This window comes from Cyprinus carpio, chromosome A21, assembly GCF_018340385.1.
Source record: "Cyprinus carpio isolate SPL01 chromosome A21, ASM1834038v1, whole genome shotgun sequence".
NCBI lineage: Eukaryota > Metazoa > Chordata > Actinopteri > Cypriniformes > Cyprinidae > Cyprinus > Cyprinus carpio.
In genome coordinates, this window is record NC_056592.1 from 6,203,259 (window position 1) to 6,223,064 (window position 19,806).

General features: G+C 35.4%; 2 protein-coding genes across 6 annotated transcripts in view; both read right to left on the bottom strand.

Annotated features, from left to right (window-relative positions):
• Window positions 1-4,850, bottom strand: part of LOC109064866 (rhotekin-like) — a 28,323-nt gene extending 23,473 nt beyond the window's left edge. Inside the window, exons 1-5 of the mRNA XM_042778735.1 lie at window positions 4,491-4,850; window positions 1,551-1,750; window positions 969-1,030; window positions 802-855; window positions 350-467 (exon numbers count right to left, since the gene is read on the bottom strand). Coding sequence (XP_042634669.1) covers window positions 350-467; window positions 802-855; window positions 969-1,030; window positions 1,551-1,750; window positions 4,491-4,601 — 545 coding nt within the window. The 5' untranslated portion in view covers window positions 4,602-4,850. The remainder of the gene's footprint in view (window positions 1-349; window positions 468-801; window positions 856-968; window positions 1,031-1,550; window positions 1,751-4,490) is intronic.
• A 310-nt stretch (window positions 4,851-5,160) lies between these two features.
• On the bottom strand, window positions 5,161-19,554 carry LOC109099464 (transcription factor TFIIIB component B'' homolog). 5 transcript variants are annotated; one of them, XM_042778739.1, is made up of 28 exons: window positions 19,226-19,553; window positions 18,200-18,462; window positions 17,284-17,971; window positions 16,142-16,254; window positions 15,918-15,980; window positions 15,651-15,821; window positions 15,420-15,553; window positions 15,221-15,315; window positions 14,793-14,847; window positions 14,553-14,693; window positions 14,277-14,450; window positions 13,979-14,027; window positions 13,267-13,432; window positions 13,013-13,116; window positions 12,184-12,565; window positions 11,243-11,374; window positions 10,994-11,030; window positions 9,941-10,033; window positions 9,179-9,833; window positions 8,738-8,874; window positions 8,384-8,529; window positions 7,994-8,283; window positions 7,630-7,783; window positions 7,511-7,544; window positions 7,305-7,397; window positions 6,584-6,956; window positions 6,052-6,277; window positions 5,161-5,962 (listed from the first exon to the last, which is right to left on the bottom strand). In XM_042778739.1, exons 2-28 carry the CDS (start codon window positions 18,454-18,456, stop codon window positions 5,873-5,875), a joined length of 5,052 nt encoding a protein of 1,683 aa, XP_042634673.1. In that variant the 5' UTR covers window positions 18,457-18,462; window positions 19,226-19,553; the 3' UTR covers window positions 5,161-5,872. The 5 variants fall into 5 exon arrangements, with proteins under 5 accessions (XP_042634673.1, XP_042634671.1, XP_042634672.1 ...); XM_042778737.1 differs by having other exon boundaries at window positions 7,305-7,394; window positions 13,267-13,435; window positions 19,226-19,552; XM_042778738.1 differs by having other exon boundaries at window positions 5,161-5,959; window positions 13,267-13,435; window positions 19,226-19,552.
• Between the last annotated feature and the right edge of the window lie 252 nt (window positions 19,555-19,806).

Here is a 19,806-nt window from a genome sequence, read left to right on the forward strand (position 1 = left end):
TTGTTCAATTTAATGCATTCTTGCTTATTAAAAGTATTAGTTTCTTTCAAAAACATATCTTAATGACCCTTTTTGAATGGTATTGTATATTCACCAAAAAATATCAAAATTTTTCATTCTTTTTTTACATTTTTCTCTTTTTTTTACGGTCAGACAACTAAACTAATCACCCACTATAACTAATGAATATGACATGATGAGACATAGACAAAATTTAAAGGCCATTAAAAAAAAAAAAAAAAAAAAAAAGAAAAAGGTCTAAAATGTGTAATAAAGACCATTTTAGAGAGGACCATTTCCATTTTGTCCATTATTTTCAGAGAGATAAAAGAAAGTAAGAGCATCTCACAATATCACTGGTTCAACGAAACAGATGTCTGTGAGCGTCCTGTCCACTATTACGAGATCCGTATCATGAATCTCTGTCCCCACCTGCAGCAAACAGAACACAGCACACTGGTGCAGCTCTAAATAGAGAAAAAAGAGACAGAAAATTAGAAAAATCTATGAAAAAAACGGACTGATTTTGTAGGCATACAGATTTCGCCACCTTGGAATTATAAGGTTCTATCTGCATTATGAGCAGTTTAGTGTTATTAAGCTTCAAAGTTTTTGCCTTCCATATACTTTGTAGATAGAACATTTTTGTTTTCTAAATAAAAAGTCTCAAAATGTTCACAATTAAAAAAAAACAACAACAAAAAAACACCACGTAATGTAAATAATTTGTCACAGACTCAATTTTGACAAAAATGTCAGATAGAACTTTATAATTCCAAGGTGACGATTTGTCGAACTCACCTCCTTTGTTTTTGAAATACTCTGAGTCTTTCCACATGAGAGGAATGCGAATATCTGAGGATAAGTCAAGCAAATAGAAAAATAAAAGCAGTAACAAATCAAAGCAAATAAATAAGATATAGTAATATAGCAAGTTGTTGCATTTGTCTCTGTCTGTGTAACCTTACCTGAAATGGCTATTTTTCCAGTACAAGGTAATCGCTCATCAACAGACCCACCATCAGATGACCTAAAAACATGGAATCAATGGATCAGAGGCTCTTTTTCAGACAAAGTGAGCTGCCTACACAGGCAACATTTTAAGTGCCCTTACAAAAGAACAATTACAACAGTTAGGCATCATAAATATGTTATACTTTCTTTATTCTTTTATGTTTTTTTTAATTTATATTTATTTCTGTATTTTCTTTTTTTTTTCATAATTGCAAGATATAAAGTCAGAATTGCAAGATCACAAAATCACAATTCTGAGAAAGAAAGAAGTCAGAATAGCGAGATCTTAAACTTACGATTACAAGACATAAACGTAAAATTCTGAGAAGAAAAGTCAAAGAAAAGTCGGAATTGTGAGGAAAAATAGTCAAAATTGTGAGATATAAACAGGCTTCCGTAATAATGCCAAACTATATGGAAATCATTTATGAGTCGAAAAAGTTTGGTTTGAGGAGACACTGAGTTGCTATTTATTCTGACTATTCGGTCCAACTTATTAAACTTCCATTCCCCAATCCTGTGAGTTAATGATATACCTCCGTTCTGCTCTCTGCATGGCCTGGGCTTCCTTCATGCGCTGCAGCTGGGTCATGAGGGCCAGTATGCGGCTGTTGGATGTGAGGAGAGTCTTGGAAGCTTCCAGAGCTTGATCTCTCTGAGAACATGCAGCTAAAAGCTTACAGGCCCCTTCTCTGATCCTTACCTCTCTCTCGATCCGTCTCTGAACCTCACAGTCCTGCAGAGAGATGAAGAAAGAGCAGTCATAACCTCAGAAGATACACCCAGAACCATTCACTGACAGTCTGATGCATATAAAAAAAAAAAATAGCTAAAGTTTCAGTCTGGTCCCTGAACCCCAAAAGCATGTATTTTGTTCCATGTATTTAAGTTAATTTAAGATAAATCTTAAGCTCCACAGTGTGCTACAACATTCAGGGTACTTTTGTAAATATGTAAATCCATTTGTATAGATTAGCATGAGACGTTAATTTGGTCACATGCCCAGCTAACACAAATTGACTTGCTTGTGGAATTCAGCAAAAACTAAACTTATCAGTTGCATTTTAATAAATTGACAATTTGTCTAAATAATATTGTTACAGTTAGGGGTCAACTGATTATCAGCCTGGTCGATATTAAGCCATTTATTGGTTATCATTATCTGTCATTTTCAAAACCGATTTGCCAATAAAATAATTTAAAAACATTTAAAGAAAGTTTTTGTCAGAGTCCTTGTTATTCTTAATTTTGACATTTCATTTTTATACAAGACACATATATCGGTTCAAAATAGCGGTTATCGGTCTACTTGATCTGCAATAATCAGTATTGGCTCTGAAAAACACATATCGGTCGACCCCTAGTTACAATTACTGTCTGAATAGCAGTGTTGTATTGTTAACTAAAACTACTAAAAATATTAGACGAAAAAGGTAAACTTATAAAAATAAAAACGAACATTAAAAATAAAATAAAACTGCTAAAAAAATGACAAGCAGATATTAAAATTACTAAAAATTAAACTAAAATTAAAATATTTTAAAATATAAATATAAAAGCTACTTCAAAATATTAATAAATAGGCCTACTACCAAAAAAACACTGCTTAATAGTCGTAATTCTTTCTTTTGATTATTTTAAGATTCATCCCAATGTGCCACAAAATTTGCATTTATACAAACCACAGCCTCACGTCTGGTCACACACAACCAAACAATACACAAAAGCAGAGGAGAGCTCTGAAAACATTCAGCCAGCAAGAGAAACAAAGTTGAACACAAAAAGCTAAACGGCACTAAAACAAAACCCTCTGTTGGTTTTCTATTTCTGAATGCAGGTATGAATGGATAACTCATAAAAATCAAATGAATGAAAGCAATTTACCAATGAAATTCTCAATTTACACTGTCCTCAAGCTGCAGTTGAATATGTGTCAAAGAATCTAACAAAAAGATTAGATAATGTGGATATTAAGAGCTGATATGGACTGTAAAATGATTACGTTTGTGCACAAGTACAATGCAACTGTAATGCAGGATGAAAATAATTGTTCTTTTCACAGAAAATGACCCCAACTCACTTAAATATCTGCAATTGTTACCTTATAGCTGCAAACGTCATGCAATCTGAGTAAAAGTGGATTTTGATTTGGGAACAATGAATCTTTTATGTTTAAATACGAAATTTCTTGACTCAAAGAAAAGTCAAGTTTGATTTATGATGCATGATTTTGCATTTGACAGAACATCAGCCAATTCTTAATTGTGCATTTAAAGAAAGAGTTCATCAATATTGAAAAAAATTTAAAACATTCTGTCTTCATTTGATGCATTGAAAAGACTGGACTAAATAAAACAATTTCTTCTTTTTACTGTATGCTATAGCTTTTAAAAGGGTTGTAAGGGTTGTAATAATGCTTTTTGTCATTTTGGAGGAGCACATCCCTTAATCACATTTATTATATCGACAAGAATCCTCAAACATTTGTGTTTCACAGAATAAAGAAAGCCACACAGGTTTAAAATGACATGAGGGCAAGTAAATGTATGGTGAACTGACCCTATAAATGTTCAATTAAACAAAAGCACTCACTGAAGATTGATCTCGGCACACTTCCAAAGAATAGGACGCATGCAACTGCTCTTAAACTATTAGTCCCAACTAACAGTAGATTAAAGCATGCTGGCACTTGCTCAGTGCCTGTCTGCTCTGATGACAGCGAGCACTGTGTACTTGAAAGTCCCTCAGGGTCCTATCTATGTCTAAGAACAATTTCAAACAGGCTTTTGTCTGATTCTAATACATTAAGATGGCAAATTAGCTAATTCTCATTACTCTAAAATCCTGCCCAGAAAAACTGCCCTAATAAAACTGCAATTGCCTTTGTCTAGTCATCAAAGATGTTAGATGTATTGTCGAGAAAATGAGGCAGAGCAACGTTGTATAGCTCAGAGTGCTCAGTTATTATAGATCATTTGTCTTTTTGTCAGCAAATATCTTTAGAGAAAGAAAAACAGATTCAAATGAGAGAAGTGTTGCTATAAAATAGGTGTGGATAACCTTGCTTAGACAATTCGATCTCTTAACAATTTTAAGAAATCTTTCAGATTGAAACGTGTGAGAGATTACTAAACCATTTTTCAGCATTTAAACTTTAAATGACGTAATGCAGTCTGATCACAACAGGTGACTTCATGCAATAAATTATTACATAACACGACAATAAATCTAAACTAAAGAGCACAATTCAATAGACACTGGACTCAGAGCTTATCAATGGGTTTAAATGGAGTTCGAATGGAACCTTCGGCCATGCATATACATATTATAGCCTAGCCCTACTGTGTGTAAACAATTGTCTGATTTATGTCATTTTTCTTCTCCTGAAGCATTTTACAAGAAACATCTGAGGCAAAGCTGACATATATACATACCATAAGTAAGAACTAACTCCATTCGATGCTGCGGCTGCTTACCTGTGCGGAATCCTCCAGCACGCTCAGGCGGAATCGGCCTCTCTTCACCTCCATCTCCATCGCGGATCCGCGGGCCACAGTTGCTCTGGAAGTTTGGTTTCTGCAGAACATTACTGCTGTATGTATGTTGAAGACCGAAGCGGTTGAGTGTTAAATAAATGAAGCTATCGCATTAAAATCAACATAAATCCCGTCCCAAATGTTTAAATATATATCTTGTAGGCGCGTGTAAAATCCTACTGGACATGCGGCAACAACTACGGATAAATGGGGTGTGTTTTCCCCAGTTCGTTGTATGGGTGGCGCTTGAAGTTTTGAACACTGAAACAGCGCCACTATTACTCCGAGTAAGTGAATATAACGTTTCCGCAGTGTTGCCAACTTAGCAATTTTTTGCTATATTTAGCAACTTTTCAGACTACCCTAGCAACGTTTCTTTCAAAAAGCACCTAGCAACAAATTTAGCTATTTTTAAAAAGTTTTTGGCAACTTTTGTAAAGTGACTCAAATGTTAAAAAAGTATCTTCATCTAAATTACCCAAAAAGAGGAAACCATTGAACAGCTAACCAGCCAAGCAGCACTTCAACCTGGAGAGAGCTATTTCTTAAACATAAATTATTCCTCATATATTCAGACAGATGGACAACTGTTTGAAATTTAAACTTTACACATATTAAAACTGTCATTTTTTATTAAAATATTTACAAAGATGTACAAGTAAAACATTTGCTTGAGAACATTTGCATACAAATATGAAAAGCAAATATGACCAGCATAAAACTGAACAGAGGTTAGGCTTTGTGACTAAAAGCTGAATACAAAAATGCTACAGATAATGTGGAGAAATGCATGGAGACAGCATGGAGCTAAAAACAGAACAGTGCTTATTTAAAATTGAGGTTTGTTTTAAAGCTGCGCATTAAAAAAAAATATACAGAAAAGCCACTTCCAAAAAAAAAAAAAAAAAACACAAAAATGGCATTTTCTGATAATAATAATATAATATTAGCAATTGGTCTAAGAGAACAGACTAAGAGAAATTAACATGTCATAACTATAAATAAAATGCAAAACAACTAAAAAAAATTCAGTTCAAACATGAATCATATTTCAACTACACAAGAGTGCAACTGTATCAAAAACATAAGTAAATTAATACTTATTTATCCTTAAATAAAAATATAATAGCATGAAAAACATCATTATGTCGACTAAGTTACTGAGGTACGTTTTCACTGCATCTCTTCAGTTGTGGTTCTTCTTTGTAAAATGTCCTGGTAAAAACTTCACATATTCACATGTCTATACACCCGCCTGATGTCAAACTATATTTCTGACTGTTTAGTTAATTGTGACTGGTTCGTTATTCCAACCTTTGGCCTTAATCCATGTCTTCTAGTTCATCAACTTCAGTAAAGATGTCACTGAAAAAGTACTTGGAGACACTTGTGGGTTCTTCATCTGAGTTCTGCTGATTGGAGAGAGAGAGATCGAATCCAGTTTTATTAATACAAATATACAAAGTGGCCATAAGTACTGCAATATCTGACTATATGATACCTCGATGACAGACGCAGTGGTGAAAGCAGGTGTCGGTGAGGGCTGCTTTACTCCAGGGTTGGTTGCACTGGTAACAGGACCAGCCGCTATCCGTTTACTCTCAGGACGTGCAGTGTTGACTGCTGGTTTTGGAGGGCCTGGTTTGGCCCCTCGATAAGCTGCTGGGGGTCCTTGTGTACTCTTAGAAGAAATGAAGGACAGGAACCCCTTGGGTCTTCTACCAGGTCTACAGAAGACATCCAAATTAATAAAAATGAATGGTAATGTCAAAATATCCAGAATATATTTTTTCAGGAATAAAATAAAAGCCTATATCAATTCACTGTCCTGCATTGGACATATTTGCTGAATGAAATCCTATATTTGTTTCTTACTAATTTCGGGGTGCTGATTCCAAAAATAGTGCTCCGTTTGCTCCATATGTATACTGTATATAGATATAGCACATCTCACACACACACACATACACACACACACACACACACACACACACACACACACACACATTTAGACAAAATTTAGAGCCACTCACCTTGTAAGCGGCCCACTTGTGGCAATAGGCGTGATTTGACTGACACCTTGCATGTCTGATCCACTTGCTAACTCAACCGTCTCTTTGCCTGAGAGGTCCACTTTTCCCATAATGCCTTCCTGGACAGGCGCTTCAGGGACAGATGAACGAGTATTATCGCTGGTTGCTCCTCTGTCTGAGATTGTTGCTGATCCTGAGTTGTTGGTTGATGAAATGACAGCAGGCACACTTTGCTCTGGAACCGATCTCGTCTCTTGTGATGAAATGGGTAATGAGGTAGTCTGTTTTAAAGAAAGCGCTGCTGTGTCCTTTTTAGCATCAACACCTTGAGCATTTCTCCTTGAAACGGGGATGGGTTTAACTTGCAGCTTTGCTAAACACAGAAGAAAGAGCTCACTGGTAAAACCCATGCTATGTCTTGGAATCTTGCTTTAAAAAAACAGACTACAATTAGAGGAAAGTACATTTTTAATAAATGTAGAATTGATTATTACTGGATTATTTCAACATTGCTAATAAGAAATGTTTCTCGAGCAGCAAATCAGCATATTTGATATCTGAAGGATCGTGTGACACTGAAGCCTGGAATAATGGCTTCTGAAAATATAACACAATATTAATGTTTTTGTAATCAAATAAATGTAGCCTTACTGAGCACAAGGGACTTCTTTAAAAACATTAAAAAAGGTTCTCGATCACAAACTTTTCAACACTCTTTTACCTCTCCTTGTTCTTTCAGGTAGTTTTCTTTTCTTCTCCAAATGTTCCTTGTCATCAGTTCCCTCTGCCACAAGACTGTCCGATCCTTCCACTACTAACACATAAATAAATTGGGTTATAGGTCAGTGCAATGCATGAACAGATGTTACAATCTGTGCCATATATGCTCATTTTTAGAGTTTAATGATGTGCTGCAAATGTTCTCACCGTGATGTTCTGCCTGACTCTCATCTATGGTACTCTAGGAAGGAAATGGCCTCACTATTAGTCACATATCAGCATTTATCAAACATTTATAGTGCTAAAAGTCAAGATGCATGTTCTACCCCCTGAGATGTGGAGGCTGGTGTCTTGCGTTTCAATTCTCCTTTCACTGATTTGTCCACAACCCTCCATTCACTTTTCTCTTCCTCATCCTCAGACACAGGAACTAAAGCATCTGTGATCAGAAGGTGAGATACCTCCCTGCTCTCACTAGCACTGAAATGAAGAGGAATGAAAGGGAGGAAAAAATCAAACACAATAGGTAGAACACGGAAACATTTGCAAATAAGTGAATGGTTTAGATTTAAATGTGCATTTATATGGCTAACAAATTCTCAACCAGGAAAAACAAGGACAAAACTCACAACATCATTCGAATATTTATAAAAAAATTCCAAGTGTTTTACGGCATCAGATAAAGTGTACCTTTGTCCATGAGAATGCGACTCGGGCGCTGCCGCAGGTGGGAGGGGCTCTGTCCAAAAGCCCGCCCCCTCATCTAAGGTGGGTGGGACTTCTGTGAGAGACAGTATAAACACAGGTTCATCAGGCGTGGGCTCAGCAGATACGTCTTCTGATTCACATCCAGAACGATTCACAGTGCCCTCTTCAAAAGCTTCCTCAGGATTGGTTCTATTGTGCTCATCCAGCATGACTACAGTTTTCTGTCTGGACTTGTTTTCAGAAACAACTGGTGGGGGGACATCTTTGATGGTCTAAATAACAGAGACATAACAAGATACTTATTATATGTCCTTATTATAATAATTATATCTGTCGAGGGTTAAAAAAAAAATAATTTAACAGGTATTTTACCTGCGCTGATTCAACGCTCGATGTCACCACCTGTTGAGCTGCGCTTGTGAATACATCAAGTTCTGTGGTAACTACAACACCCTCTTCAGGACTTTCAGTGAAAGTGCTCGTGGAAGACTCAGCAGCAGCCGGCTTTTCATTTAATACTGCAATGAAACATTTGCAAACATAAAAATAAATATTTGCTTTTGTTTTGACATTTCTGCTTGTATTTTTTATTTTAAAAATCATATCACAATCATGAAAATGAGAATGTAAATATATATAAAAATATAAAAACTAAAAATCTATATATGCAAAATATATAGATAATAGATAATCCATAACAGCGGCTCGATTTTTATATCGTCTTACCTGTTGTGGTTGATGTGGTGCTGTGTTGTGTCTGTGTGCGCCTGGACGTCTGAATCAGGTTTGGTTTAGGTTTGGGTCCGCGGTACCTCCTGACAGGTTTAGAGGGCTCATCCGATGTGCTCTGAGACTCACTCACACTGAAACACACAACATACAGACATTTTATTTAGACAAATACACATAAATATCAGTCTCATTATGGAATCTGAACTGTTGCAATTAGAAGCGCTGCTTTTAGATATTCAAGGAACAATTTTAATGTGCAAACGATTCTATCCTTCCTATTTATTGTATTTATTAATACAAATTAATTCAAATAAATTTTAAAAAGATAAAAATAATCACAAAAATGAGAACACTGACCAACAGTATCACTGAAAATAAATGGACAAATCATTTTTAAAAACTGAATAAATGTGCGATATACAACACTTTTAATACCTTTTAGTCAGCTGTGGTTCTAATCTCGCCCCTTCTTGTTCTTTTATATTTTCCCCTGTGATTATATCATCCGTCTTTCTTTTCAAAGATGAGACAGATCGATTATCTTCTTTAGTCACTGTTTCAGGAATGACTTTGGGACTGTCTTCTCTTCTTTCAGATGATAGATCCGGCTGTAGTACCTCAGTGTGGACGGTAGAGGAGTCTGGCAGGTGATCCACAGGGACAGAGTCTTCTTGCATGGGCTGTGTTGCATTTTGATCCTGTTCTGTGGAAGATGGACCCTTAGAGGTCCCAAAAGAACCCATGATTTGCTGCTGTGGAGCACGTCTGGTTCTCAGACCTTGACCAATATTGGGTTTGGGTTTGGAGAATCGACCTCTTTTACTTGGTGGAACCTGTGTCTCATGTTGAATGGGACGAGGTTGATCTTCTTCAGTTGTCTGTGATTTGATAGGTTCCTCCTTCTGGGTGGGGGTTACTTCAGCAGAAGGTTCTGGAATAAGAGCTTCATAGCTTGAAAGTTCAACGTCACCTTTCATCTCTGACTCGCAGCTTACAGAAGAACCGGACATGACGGCTGTTTCTGTGATAACTTCCTCATGGGCGACCTCTTCATGTACAATGCTTGACTGTTCAACAATATCATTTCCACCTGAAAAAGATTTTGATCAATCAATCAAAAGGAAGATTTCAAATTTGATTTGAAGGAAAGTGTTAATCTAGATTGAAGCATATAAGAGGGTTGAAGATATTTCCCACTTGTACAGGGCATTTCTGATGTCTTGATCATCTGAGCTGAGTTCCCGATGGTCAGAAGAGTCTGGGCAGCTTCATTGTTGATCTCTTTACATACTAAAAGAAAGAACAGTAAAGTTTTTGGGTAAAATACTTGCACTGCATGTAGGGTTGGGGGATGTAAGCTAATTTAATTTAAATCACACAATATTCTTATAAGTTTGGATGATAACATAATATACATATTCTTAATGTAAAAGTAAATAAAAATACTGGAAATAATAATAATATATAATTTATAGTAGGAACAACACATTTATTATTGTTTTTATTATTATTATTATTATTATTAGTTAAACAATCATGTAAATTATAATAAATAAATCATATATATTAACAATAAATGAATGAACAATTAAATAAAATGCTTTTATTCAATCAAAAAATTAGACTTCTGTCATTGCATTTTTTGCCCAATTTGTTTTCATAAATGCTTTTTTCATTATTTGAACAATAATTAAAAATTATCATAAATAAATAAAAAAAGTTTAATCCAAACAGAAAACCAGGCTTGTATATGTGCATTTTCGCTTAATTTGATTTCATAATTGTTTATTATTATTATTATTATTATATCAACTATGTACATGGAAATGACATTTTCTTTCTTTCTTTTCTTATACTGTGCTTCTATCTGTGCATTTGTGCCCAATTTGATGCTGGAATATAACTTTTCAATGCATACTGGAGACCTACATATGATAACTAGACATGAATGCATGGTTAATCCATATAATAACAATTCATGTGGCAGTTTTTTTGGTAGCACTTTATTTTACAGTCCTGTTCCTCATGTACATACTATGTACTTATTATAGTAATTACAATAACTAGGTACTAACCCTGAACCTACCCCTAAACCTAACCCTAACCCATGTAGTTACCTTGTATTACCAGAACTTTCTTAGATAAATACACTGTAAGTACACTATAAAGTGCAACCGTTTTTCTTAGTTCATCGGATCTGTTTTTCCATGTTTGCAGGTGGTAGGAAAGCTTAAGAGAGTATCACCTTACCCTCCATGTGGTCTGGGTCAAGGAACTCAATGACGTCCAAAACAAATCAGACACAAATTAGTACCATCTCATCAAACACTACAAAAACATTCCAATTCCAAAGTGAAGAAACTAGATTCAATTTCACTGCAGATGACAACAAGAGCAAAATGTATGTGCATTCATGATGGACACCGCAACATGTATAAATTTACCAATGAGGAAACAGAGGAAGTGTCAGATGTGACAGATGATGTTGGGGAGACTTACAACAAGCAGGTCCAGCTGGTGTTCACAAGGGAAAGGACCGGCAGACACCATGGCCTGCTCACATGACAACTCGGGGCACAAAGCATTCTGGGATGTGCCCAGGATATCAGGCACATTCACAGAAATGTCCAGCTGGGAGCCGATGGCAATGAGTGACAAAAGAGGGAAGGACAACGAAAGGTAGGAGGGTTGTGAGTTTATGATATGACATGCAGAAATTTATGGAAGCCTGTTTCCGCCACTGAATAAAAAAAAAAAAAATAATAATAATAATTATTAAAGATGCATTTAATGCGGTTATTGCTACTTTTTATCTCACAATTCTGACTTTTTGTCATAGCACTGTGAGATATAAACTCGCAATTGTGAGTTATAAAGTTAAATTTTTTTTTTGGGGGTGGGGGGACTGATGTGTTCTCAGAATTGCGAGTTTATATCTCACAATTCTAAGAAAAAAAGTCAAAACTGCGGAAAAAAGTCAGAATTGCTAGATATAAACTCGCAATTGCAAGAAAAAAAGTCTGAATTGCGAGTTTATATCATGCAGTTCTGACTTTCTGAAGTCTGAATTCTGACTTTTATATCTTACAATTATGACTTTTTAACTCGCAATTGTGAGTTTGTATCACACAATTCTGAGAAAAAAAAGTCAGAATTGTGAGATAAAAAGTTGCAATAACGTTTTTTATTTTTTATTCAGTGGCTGAAACGGGCTTCCATAGAAATTAATACAAACAAAATGGCATAACAAAAATGAACATCACTCTTTGAAAACTAACAATAACAACAATTTATGCAAAAAAAAGAAAAACTGAAGTATAAAACTCAAATAAGGCTCAAGCAGGGGAGTTTATGAATGGAACAAACACACTGATGGCAATAATATGTGATGAAGGTGGTCCCACTTGGGTCCTCTATCTTATTATAATACATAAACATACCTCTTCCATGGTTTCTACCACCTCTGAATTAACAGGGGGTACAGGACGTAGACTCATTGGCACAAACGCCTGGTTTTCCTCTTCAGGATTTGAAGGAAAGTCTTCTTGGCTCAGGACAGATTCTTCTACTTCCTCTTCTCCCTCCTCATCATCATCTTCAGTTCCAGAGGCCAGTAAGGTCACCAGCCTAGATTTTCCCCTCCTAGGCATGCCCTGTTTCAATCTGGGACCTGGTTTTAATTTAGCTCTCCGGCCAGGTGCCTTGATGTCCTGACCATGAAATTTGGAAGACACAGGAAGATCAGAGAGCTCTTCCTCATCTTCCTCTTCCTCTGTCACTGCCTGAATTACATGCCGAGAGAGCTTAGGGATCCTTCCTGACCTAATTAAAAGAGAAATAATAATTAGCATGACTACCAAAACTGAAAGAACTAAATAACTGAAACTATTTAAAATAATTTTTAGTAATAGAAATAAAGCTGCAACAAAACAAAATATTTAATGAACAACTTGTTGAACAACTTAAATGAAATAAGAAATCTTGCCTAAGCAACTAACTGAAATAAGTTCAGTTTAAGAAAGAAGTACTAAAACTAACTGTAAATAAAAATACATTAAAAATAGATAGCATTGTTTAAAAAAAACTAATACATTTGACAAAAGCACATACAATTACTAAAACTAAAAAAACTAACAAAAACTCTAAATATAAAATAGAAATGCTCATTCAAAATATTAATAAATACTATAATACTAAATAATAAAAAAAATGCATAGCTGCATTGAGATTCCGGAACATAAATAAAATCGTCTAAATATTCTCACATACCTGGTTGGTTTATTGAATATCTGTTCTTGTACAGCACTCAGGTCAGGTTCTTCCTCTAAATCTTCCAATTCAAGGAGAACTGCAGACTGCTTCTCTTTTATAGCCTAAAAAAAAAGAGTGAATTATACAAATTTTGTCAGATAAAACAGGCTCATCGGTACAAAAATCACACATTAGTGTACTGTACTACTGACTTTGTACAGTAATACACTAACACACATAAAACTAATGCATCAAACAGCTGATAACATCACCTTGGGGGACATGTCCATTTTACACCCTTCCTCGGCTGAGGTCCTGTCCTCTTGGATATTGCCTCTGGGCACAGGGTGCCTGTTCCCCCATCTGCGGCTGAGGTTCGGGATGGCCCTCTGGGGTCGACCTTTGAGCTGAGCCGGTTTAATAGCAGGACTCTTGTATCTGCTAGAGAGAGTTTCATTTTCAGCCCCCCAAAAATGGTCTTATAACATAAATTAAAACTGCAAAAGTAGTGCAGAAATTACATTACTGTTCAAAAGGCTGTGGTTTTGAACTTTCTATTAATCAAAGAATCATAAAAGAAAATTAATCATGGTTTTAATAAAAAAGCAGCACAACTGTGTTCAGCATTGATGATAATAATAATAATACATTTTTCTCAAGCACCATATCAGAGGATTTCTGAAGGATCATGTGTAACTAAGGACTGGAGTAATGCCTGATGAAAATGTAGTTTTGCTATCACATGACTAAATGGCATTATAAAAAATAATTTGACCTTGAGAAAATAGTTTAAAATAATTGTAATAATATTTCATAATATTACCGGTTTACAGTATTTTTGATAAAATAAACGCAACTTTGGTGAGCATGAGAGACATCTCTCAAAGACATTACAATATGATAGTGTGCATGTAAATCCATCTTTAAATTAAATGATGTGAGATATCTGTAATCTTTCAATAATGTATTTGAGTTCATTCTTACCTGCCATCAGAAGTAAGATTTTCACGCTCCTCAGGTTCATCTACTATAGCTACAAAATATTTAAAAAAAAGAAAAAGAGAAATAAAGTGAATTAAAAAATATATATATTATAAAAAAAAAATAAATAAACATATTATATAAAAAAAATAGCTTAGTATCAGATACAAATGTCATTAAAACATAAAATAAATGCAGTAAAGTTTTATGAAGCATAGGCTGTGATTTCCAAATCAGCTGGACTTTTACAGGACAAGTGAATTTTTTATTTTTTTTTCAACTGTTCCATCTTAAAGCATACCCTCTCCATTCGCCCTCTTGATTCTCCTCTCTGGAGTATTTGTCCCTTTTCCTCTGCGTTTCTTTGGAGTGGTATCACTTCCTCCATCATTTGAGAGGTCCTCATTCTCCTTTTCTCCAGACACCACATCATTGTCCGAATCCGTTGAAGAGTCCATTTCCTTTCTTGTAGCCGCTGCATCAGAAAACAGAGTAAGAGCGTATGAGAACTTGTCCAAAAAAAGATGAATCATAAACAGACGGACAGACAAAAAAGTAAAAAAAAAAAAAAACTGACCTCTCACTTTCCTTTGGACTCTCCTATGTGCTTTAGCCAACTTAACAAGCTCTTTGTTTTTGTTTTTCTTATTTTCCTCTTCTTTTAGGATCTGCTCCATTAATTTTTTGAAGAAATCTAAATCCAAACGTCGCTTCTCCTCTGAAAACATACTTCATGGTCAACCAAGTGTCTTAAAATGTAATTTAATAAGGAGCCAATTTCATTCAAGTTAGTTTAAAGAGGTAAAAGGTCACTTACTGAAAGCTTTATCTACTCTCCATGAGTTATTTCTCTCCTCTTTCTTGAACTTGTTCTGGAGGAATAAGAGAACACCAAAGATGATGATATTAAGATGAGCTGGGTTTTTTTTGACACCAAACCAGCATATTGTCTGGAGACTGGAGTAACGGCTGCTGAAAATTCAACTTTGCCATCATAGTAATAAATTACTATATATATAAAAAATATATATATTTTAAATTGTAATAGTATTTCATATTAATTCTTTTTTACTCAGTTTTTAAACAAACAAATACAGCTAAGCTGAGCATAAAACAATTCTTTCTTTCAACATTTAAAAATCATTCAAACGGCAAAGTTTTAAACAATAGTGCAGATGGTGAAATCAACTATTATATCAAGTATGCGAGTGTTCAGATCATGAAATATAATGATCTTGCGACCACCTTAATCTCCATTCGAGCTCGGTGTGGAAAAAGCTGACCAATCATGGAGAAGTCAGTCCCCACCATGCTGATGGCCAGGTAAAACATTTCAGTCTCTGGAATAAAAAAAAAAAAGAGGATCCTGCATAAATTAAGAAGATTAAGATAACATTTCATTTAACATTTCAGATTAAGAAGTGTGTTTTGACTGTCTTCTGACCTCCACTGGACCAGGGTTTGGTGTAGGTGCCTTTCCTAAAGCTGGAGTAGGTGGTGGTAGAGCCACGTTCAAATATAGGATCTCTGTCTTCTGCTGGATTGGGTCCTTTTGTCCTTGACACCTGGACTGTTAAACTACACACACCCACACAACAAAATAAAAATCTGGTCACCTTCACTTGATTTCTCTAGGTTCTGGATTACATTTATCTAAGATCAGCAGTTTACTGACCTCTCCTCGTCTATAATCAGAGAACCATCCTCCGCCACCTTCACCCTGGGCACTAGAAGAGGCTCTTCCTCCTCCAGCTGGGTTTCTTCCATTCTTTCCTCATCTTCTTCATGACCATCATCTTCTACAACCATCTCCTGGACTGATGGAGCAGCTGGAGTCTTAGAAGGCCTGAAGGGAAAAATCATTGTTCTATATCATAACCGAGAAAACACTTTGTTCTATTCATAGTGGCATTAAGGTAACAGACAGAGTGATCAGGCTTACGCTGGTGTAGAAGGGTCATCTAATACTGTGTCTGAAGCTGTCTCCTCCTCTTCTGTGAAAGACCTGTACAGAAAAACAAGTCAGGGTTTGATATAAATCAAGGCATAGAAGATCCTGTCATCAGAGGTTTGTCGTAATCGCTGCACAGCATCACAAATCCAATATCAGCACTTCCATTTACATGCACTTCTAAAACACACAGAGGGATTAAGAATGGTACATACTTCATTGGGTTGGATACAGGGAGGTAATAGATCAGCTCTCTCATGGTCATTTTGGTATGGTCTTTGGGTGCCTTGCGTTCTCTGGTTCCCATTTTGGGTTTCTTCTTGTCTTCCTAGATTTAAGAGTCAATGGAGAGGTCAGGGTACAGCATATTAAAAGCACAGAAATATTTCCCCTATTAAACTGCAATTTAATGAAAATCCTATTTAGCCTGGGACTAAACCTAATCTATACCAAGAATAAGGTTCACATATAAAATATGTATATATAACTCAATATAGTATGTATATTAAATATGTACATACAAGTTACAACATGAGCAAACTTTGCATAACCTGCATAAAACCATTATACAAATATGCAACAAAGCAAAGCTGTGATTACCAATTATTGTTCAACTTCATAAATGTGATTTCATATATTTCTTTAAAATGTACACTACTATTAATTTTTTTTTTTTTTTTTTTTTTTTTTACTTTTTGGAAGCAAAAAAAAACATACTTTTACTAAGCATTAAATTGCTCAAAAATGGCAGTAGTGAATTATACAATATTATTAAATCTTATTTTTCAAATAAATGCTGTTCTAAATTCTGTTAGAATTTTCTATTAATTAAATCCTGGAAAATTCGACCATGGCTTCCACAAAAATATTAAGCAACTGTTTTCAACACTGATAATAATAAGAAATGAAGGATCACTTGACACTGAAGAATATATATAAAATCTTAAAAAAATCATACAAAACAACAGATGAATAAATTACATTTTAAGATATATTAAAACAGAAAACAGATATTTTAAATTGTAAAAATATTTTACAATATTACTGTTATACTGTATATTTGATCAAATATATTAACATAAGAGACTACTGTATGTTCCATTCTTTAAAAAACATGTAAAAGTCTTACCAACCTTAAACTTAACATGCCTTTAGTAGATTTTTATTGTTTATTCTTTAGTTTATGGTTTAAATATTTGGAACTAGTTGCCAGTGTTTGGACCAAAATATAGTTCTTTTAATATTTAAAAAGAAAATAAAAATTAGAACACAACTAAATATTGAGATACAATCAATATTCAGAAACACCTTTTACTTTACACAACAGACAAAGCTCTAATATAAAACACATACACACCTTTTGTTTGTTCATTTCTTTTTTAAGAAGCTTCCGAAGTTTCTGTGCCTGAGCTAACCTGACCATGTCTGCTGGGTCATTCAGAGATTTCAAGGAATTGACCATCTTCGATGGCGACTTAAGTTTCTTAAGTCTTTCTCTTAACAGATCCATCTGGCTTTGGGCTGGAGGTGGCCCAGAATCACTCTCCTGTAGTACAACCACATCTTCCACAGCAGGACGAGACAGAGGGTTTTCATGAACCAAAATGGTTTCAGGTTGGGAAGTTATAAGGGAATGTTGGGACTCCCCTTGCTGGACAGTCAGTTGCACAAGAGTGTCCTCCGATCCCCCATCGTTTTGCGTCTCTGTCTCTTGGTCATTCTGCAGTGGGGCTGCAGGGATGGGCTGAACTTTGGCCTGTCTGCCTCCTCCAGAAGGTCTCCGTCTTCCAGGAAGTCTGGGGTTGTTGACAGGCTCAGATATCTGAAGGGGAGACTCTTCAGTGGGGGTTGAGTTTTCAGGTTCACTGGGTGTTACTGGTTTTACAGGGGACTTGGATGGGGATTTAGGAGTCCTAGAGGAGGCTGGGGAGGCTCGTGGTTTGGCCAGGTTGGGCAGAGCTGTGAAGCGTTTCCTCCTCTGAGGGCCAGAAGTCACAGAGGTGCTTGTTGAATCCTGGGCATCAGAACTTTTAGATGCTGCATCCCTGTTGTGAAGCAAAGCATTACTGATAAAACATGCAAACTCTCTTGCATAAAGTAATATGTAACCTAACAAAAAGAAAATATTGAGAAACAGACCAAAATTTAAGAGAAGTTTACATTAAACTTCAAGCAGCTTTAGCAGTATCCTATGATTCTAAATAATAAATATACAAAACTACTCTTCAATTAAATGTAATTGACGTTTATTATATTGAAGGTGTCAGACTCACTCTCCATGTCTACTAGTCTCCAACTGGTCTTTAGGGCAGCTACCCTGAGACGCTTCCTCATTGGTCGGCTCCAAAGCTGCTATAGGAGAGTCAGTCATCAACTTCTCAGCCGTGACCTGTGACCCCTCAGATGAAGAGGAGCCAGCAGAAGCCTGGGGAGGCTGAACATTATCTACAGATGCATCTCGAGAAGCTGTCTGAGCTCGGCCTGCGGGCTTTACATTGGGCCGAACACTGATTCTTGATCTGCGTATCATGTCTCTCTGTATAGAGGGAAAAGCATATACAGAGGATGAATATATATATATATATATATATATATATATATAGATATATATATATATATATATATATATATATATACACACACACACACACATACTGTACATATGCATGAATAGTTTGGAGGAAAACGCATGCATGCATGCATGCATGCATGCATAAATATATATATATATATATATATATATATATATATATATATAGTATAATACATATATATATATATATATATATATACATGCATGCATGCATATGTATGCATGGATGCTTTTTCCAAAAGGCCATCGTAAGTATACTGTCCTGTAAGCTAAAAGTCCTTCCGCGGGTCTTAAATTAATTTTGACAGTTGAAGGTGGTCAAGAAGTCCCAAATTCGATTAAATGTAACAGACCCATATATGTCTGTTAAATTAATAATAACAAAAAAACAGCAAAATGTGACAACTACTACAGTGACGTTCACAACATTTCAGTTCATTGCATCAACATTTACGTGCTACTTTAAATCGAATTTTCATTTGTCATTCCAAACAAAAAACAAATATTTAACAGACACATACATACAAAACAAAACTAAAACTATACAGTTTGTTTGTTTTTGTTTTTTTATCCGACTGGCTATTGAGAGGGTCCTGTGCCGTTCAACAACGTCCTTTAACCTCATAGGCTGGTCGGTTTAATAGAGCAACGTTGTTTTCTACTACTTCACACTGAGTTTAAAGCCGTGACAATATCAAAAACTTACTTTATTTGGTAATCCAGGGTGATTTTGAAAAAAAAAAAAAAAATTCAGCAGCTCACGTCCTCCATGCTGGCTGTTTGTTACTGGTCATGCGCACTGTGAGGCCCGGAACAGAAGTTTTTCTCCTGACTCGCTGTTCCACCCGGATGATTTTCACAAGAGGACACGTTCCTGTACTTGCTGTTTGCTGTTTACCCGAGACATACACAATTCAAGAGATGATTTTTCCGTATGCGTAATCTTAGAGGAAAAAAATCGTTTAAAAATGGATCTGGTGATCACAAATGGTCCAAGGTGATCACATTCTGCTTTAGATTAAATAGATACACGGTTAAGACTCTTGTACTGCAGTTTGAATTGTTGTTACTGTTGCGTTAAGTCCTTGTGAATTACATTAGTCTTTACAGGGCTGATGAATGTGATAGCAGTGCTTTGCCTGTCAAATATTTTAATTGTAAGTTTATTGTAAAGCAATTGTTGATATTGTGATATTTCTTTATATTAAGGGATAAGTCTATTGTTTAGATGTATTTACATTTAATGAAACTTTTTTCTCTATAATAACAATAAATATGAGATTACAG

Coding starts and splice junctions, on each gene's coding strand:
- LOC109099464 (XM_042778736.1), bottom strand. CDS start 18,456: ATGATACGCAGATCAAGAATCAGTGTTCGGCCCAATGTAAAGCCCGCA. Junction 14,451..14,552: donor AGTCCAAAGGAAAGTGAGAG/GTCAGTTTTTTT, acceptor TTTCTGATGCAG/CGGCTACAAGAAAGGAAATG. Junction 13,436..13,978: donor AATCTTACTTCTGATGGCAG/GTAAGAATGAAC, acceptor AACTCTCTCTAG/CAGATACAAGAGTCCTGCTA.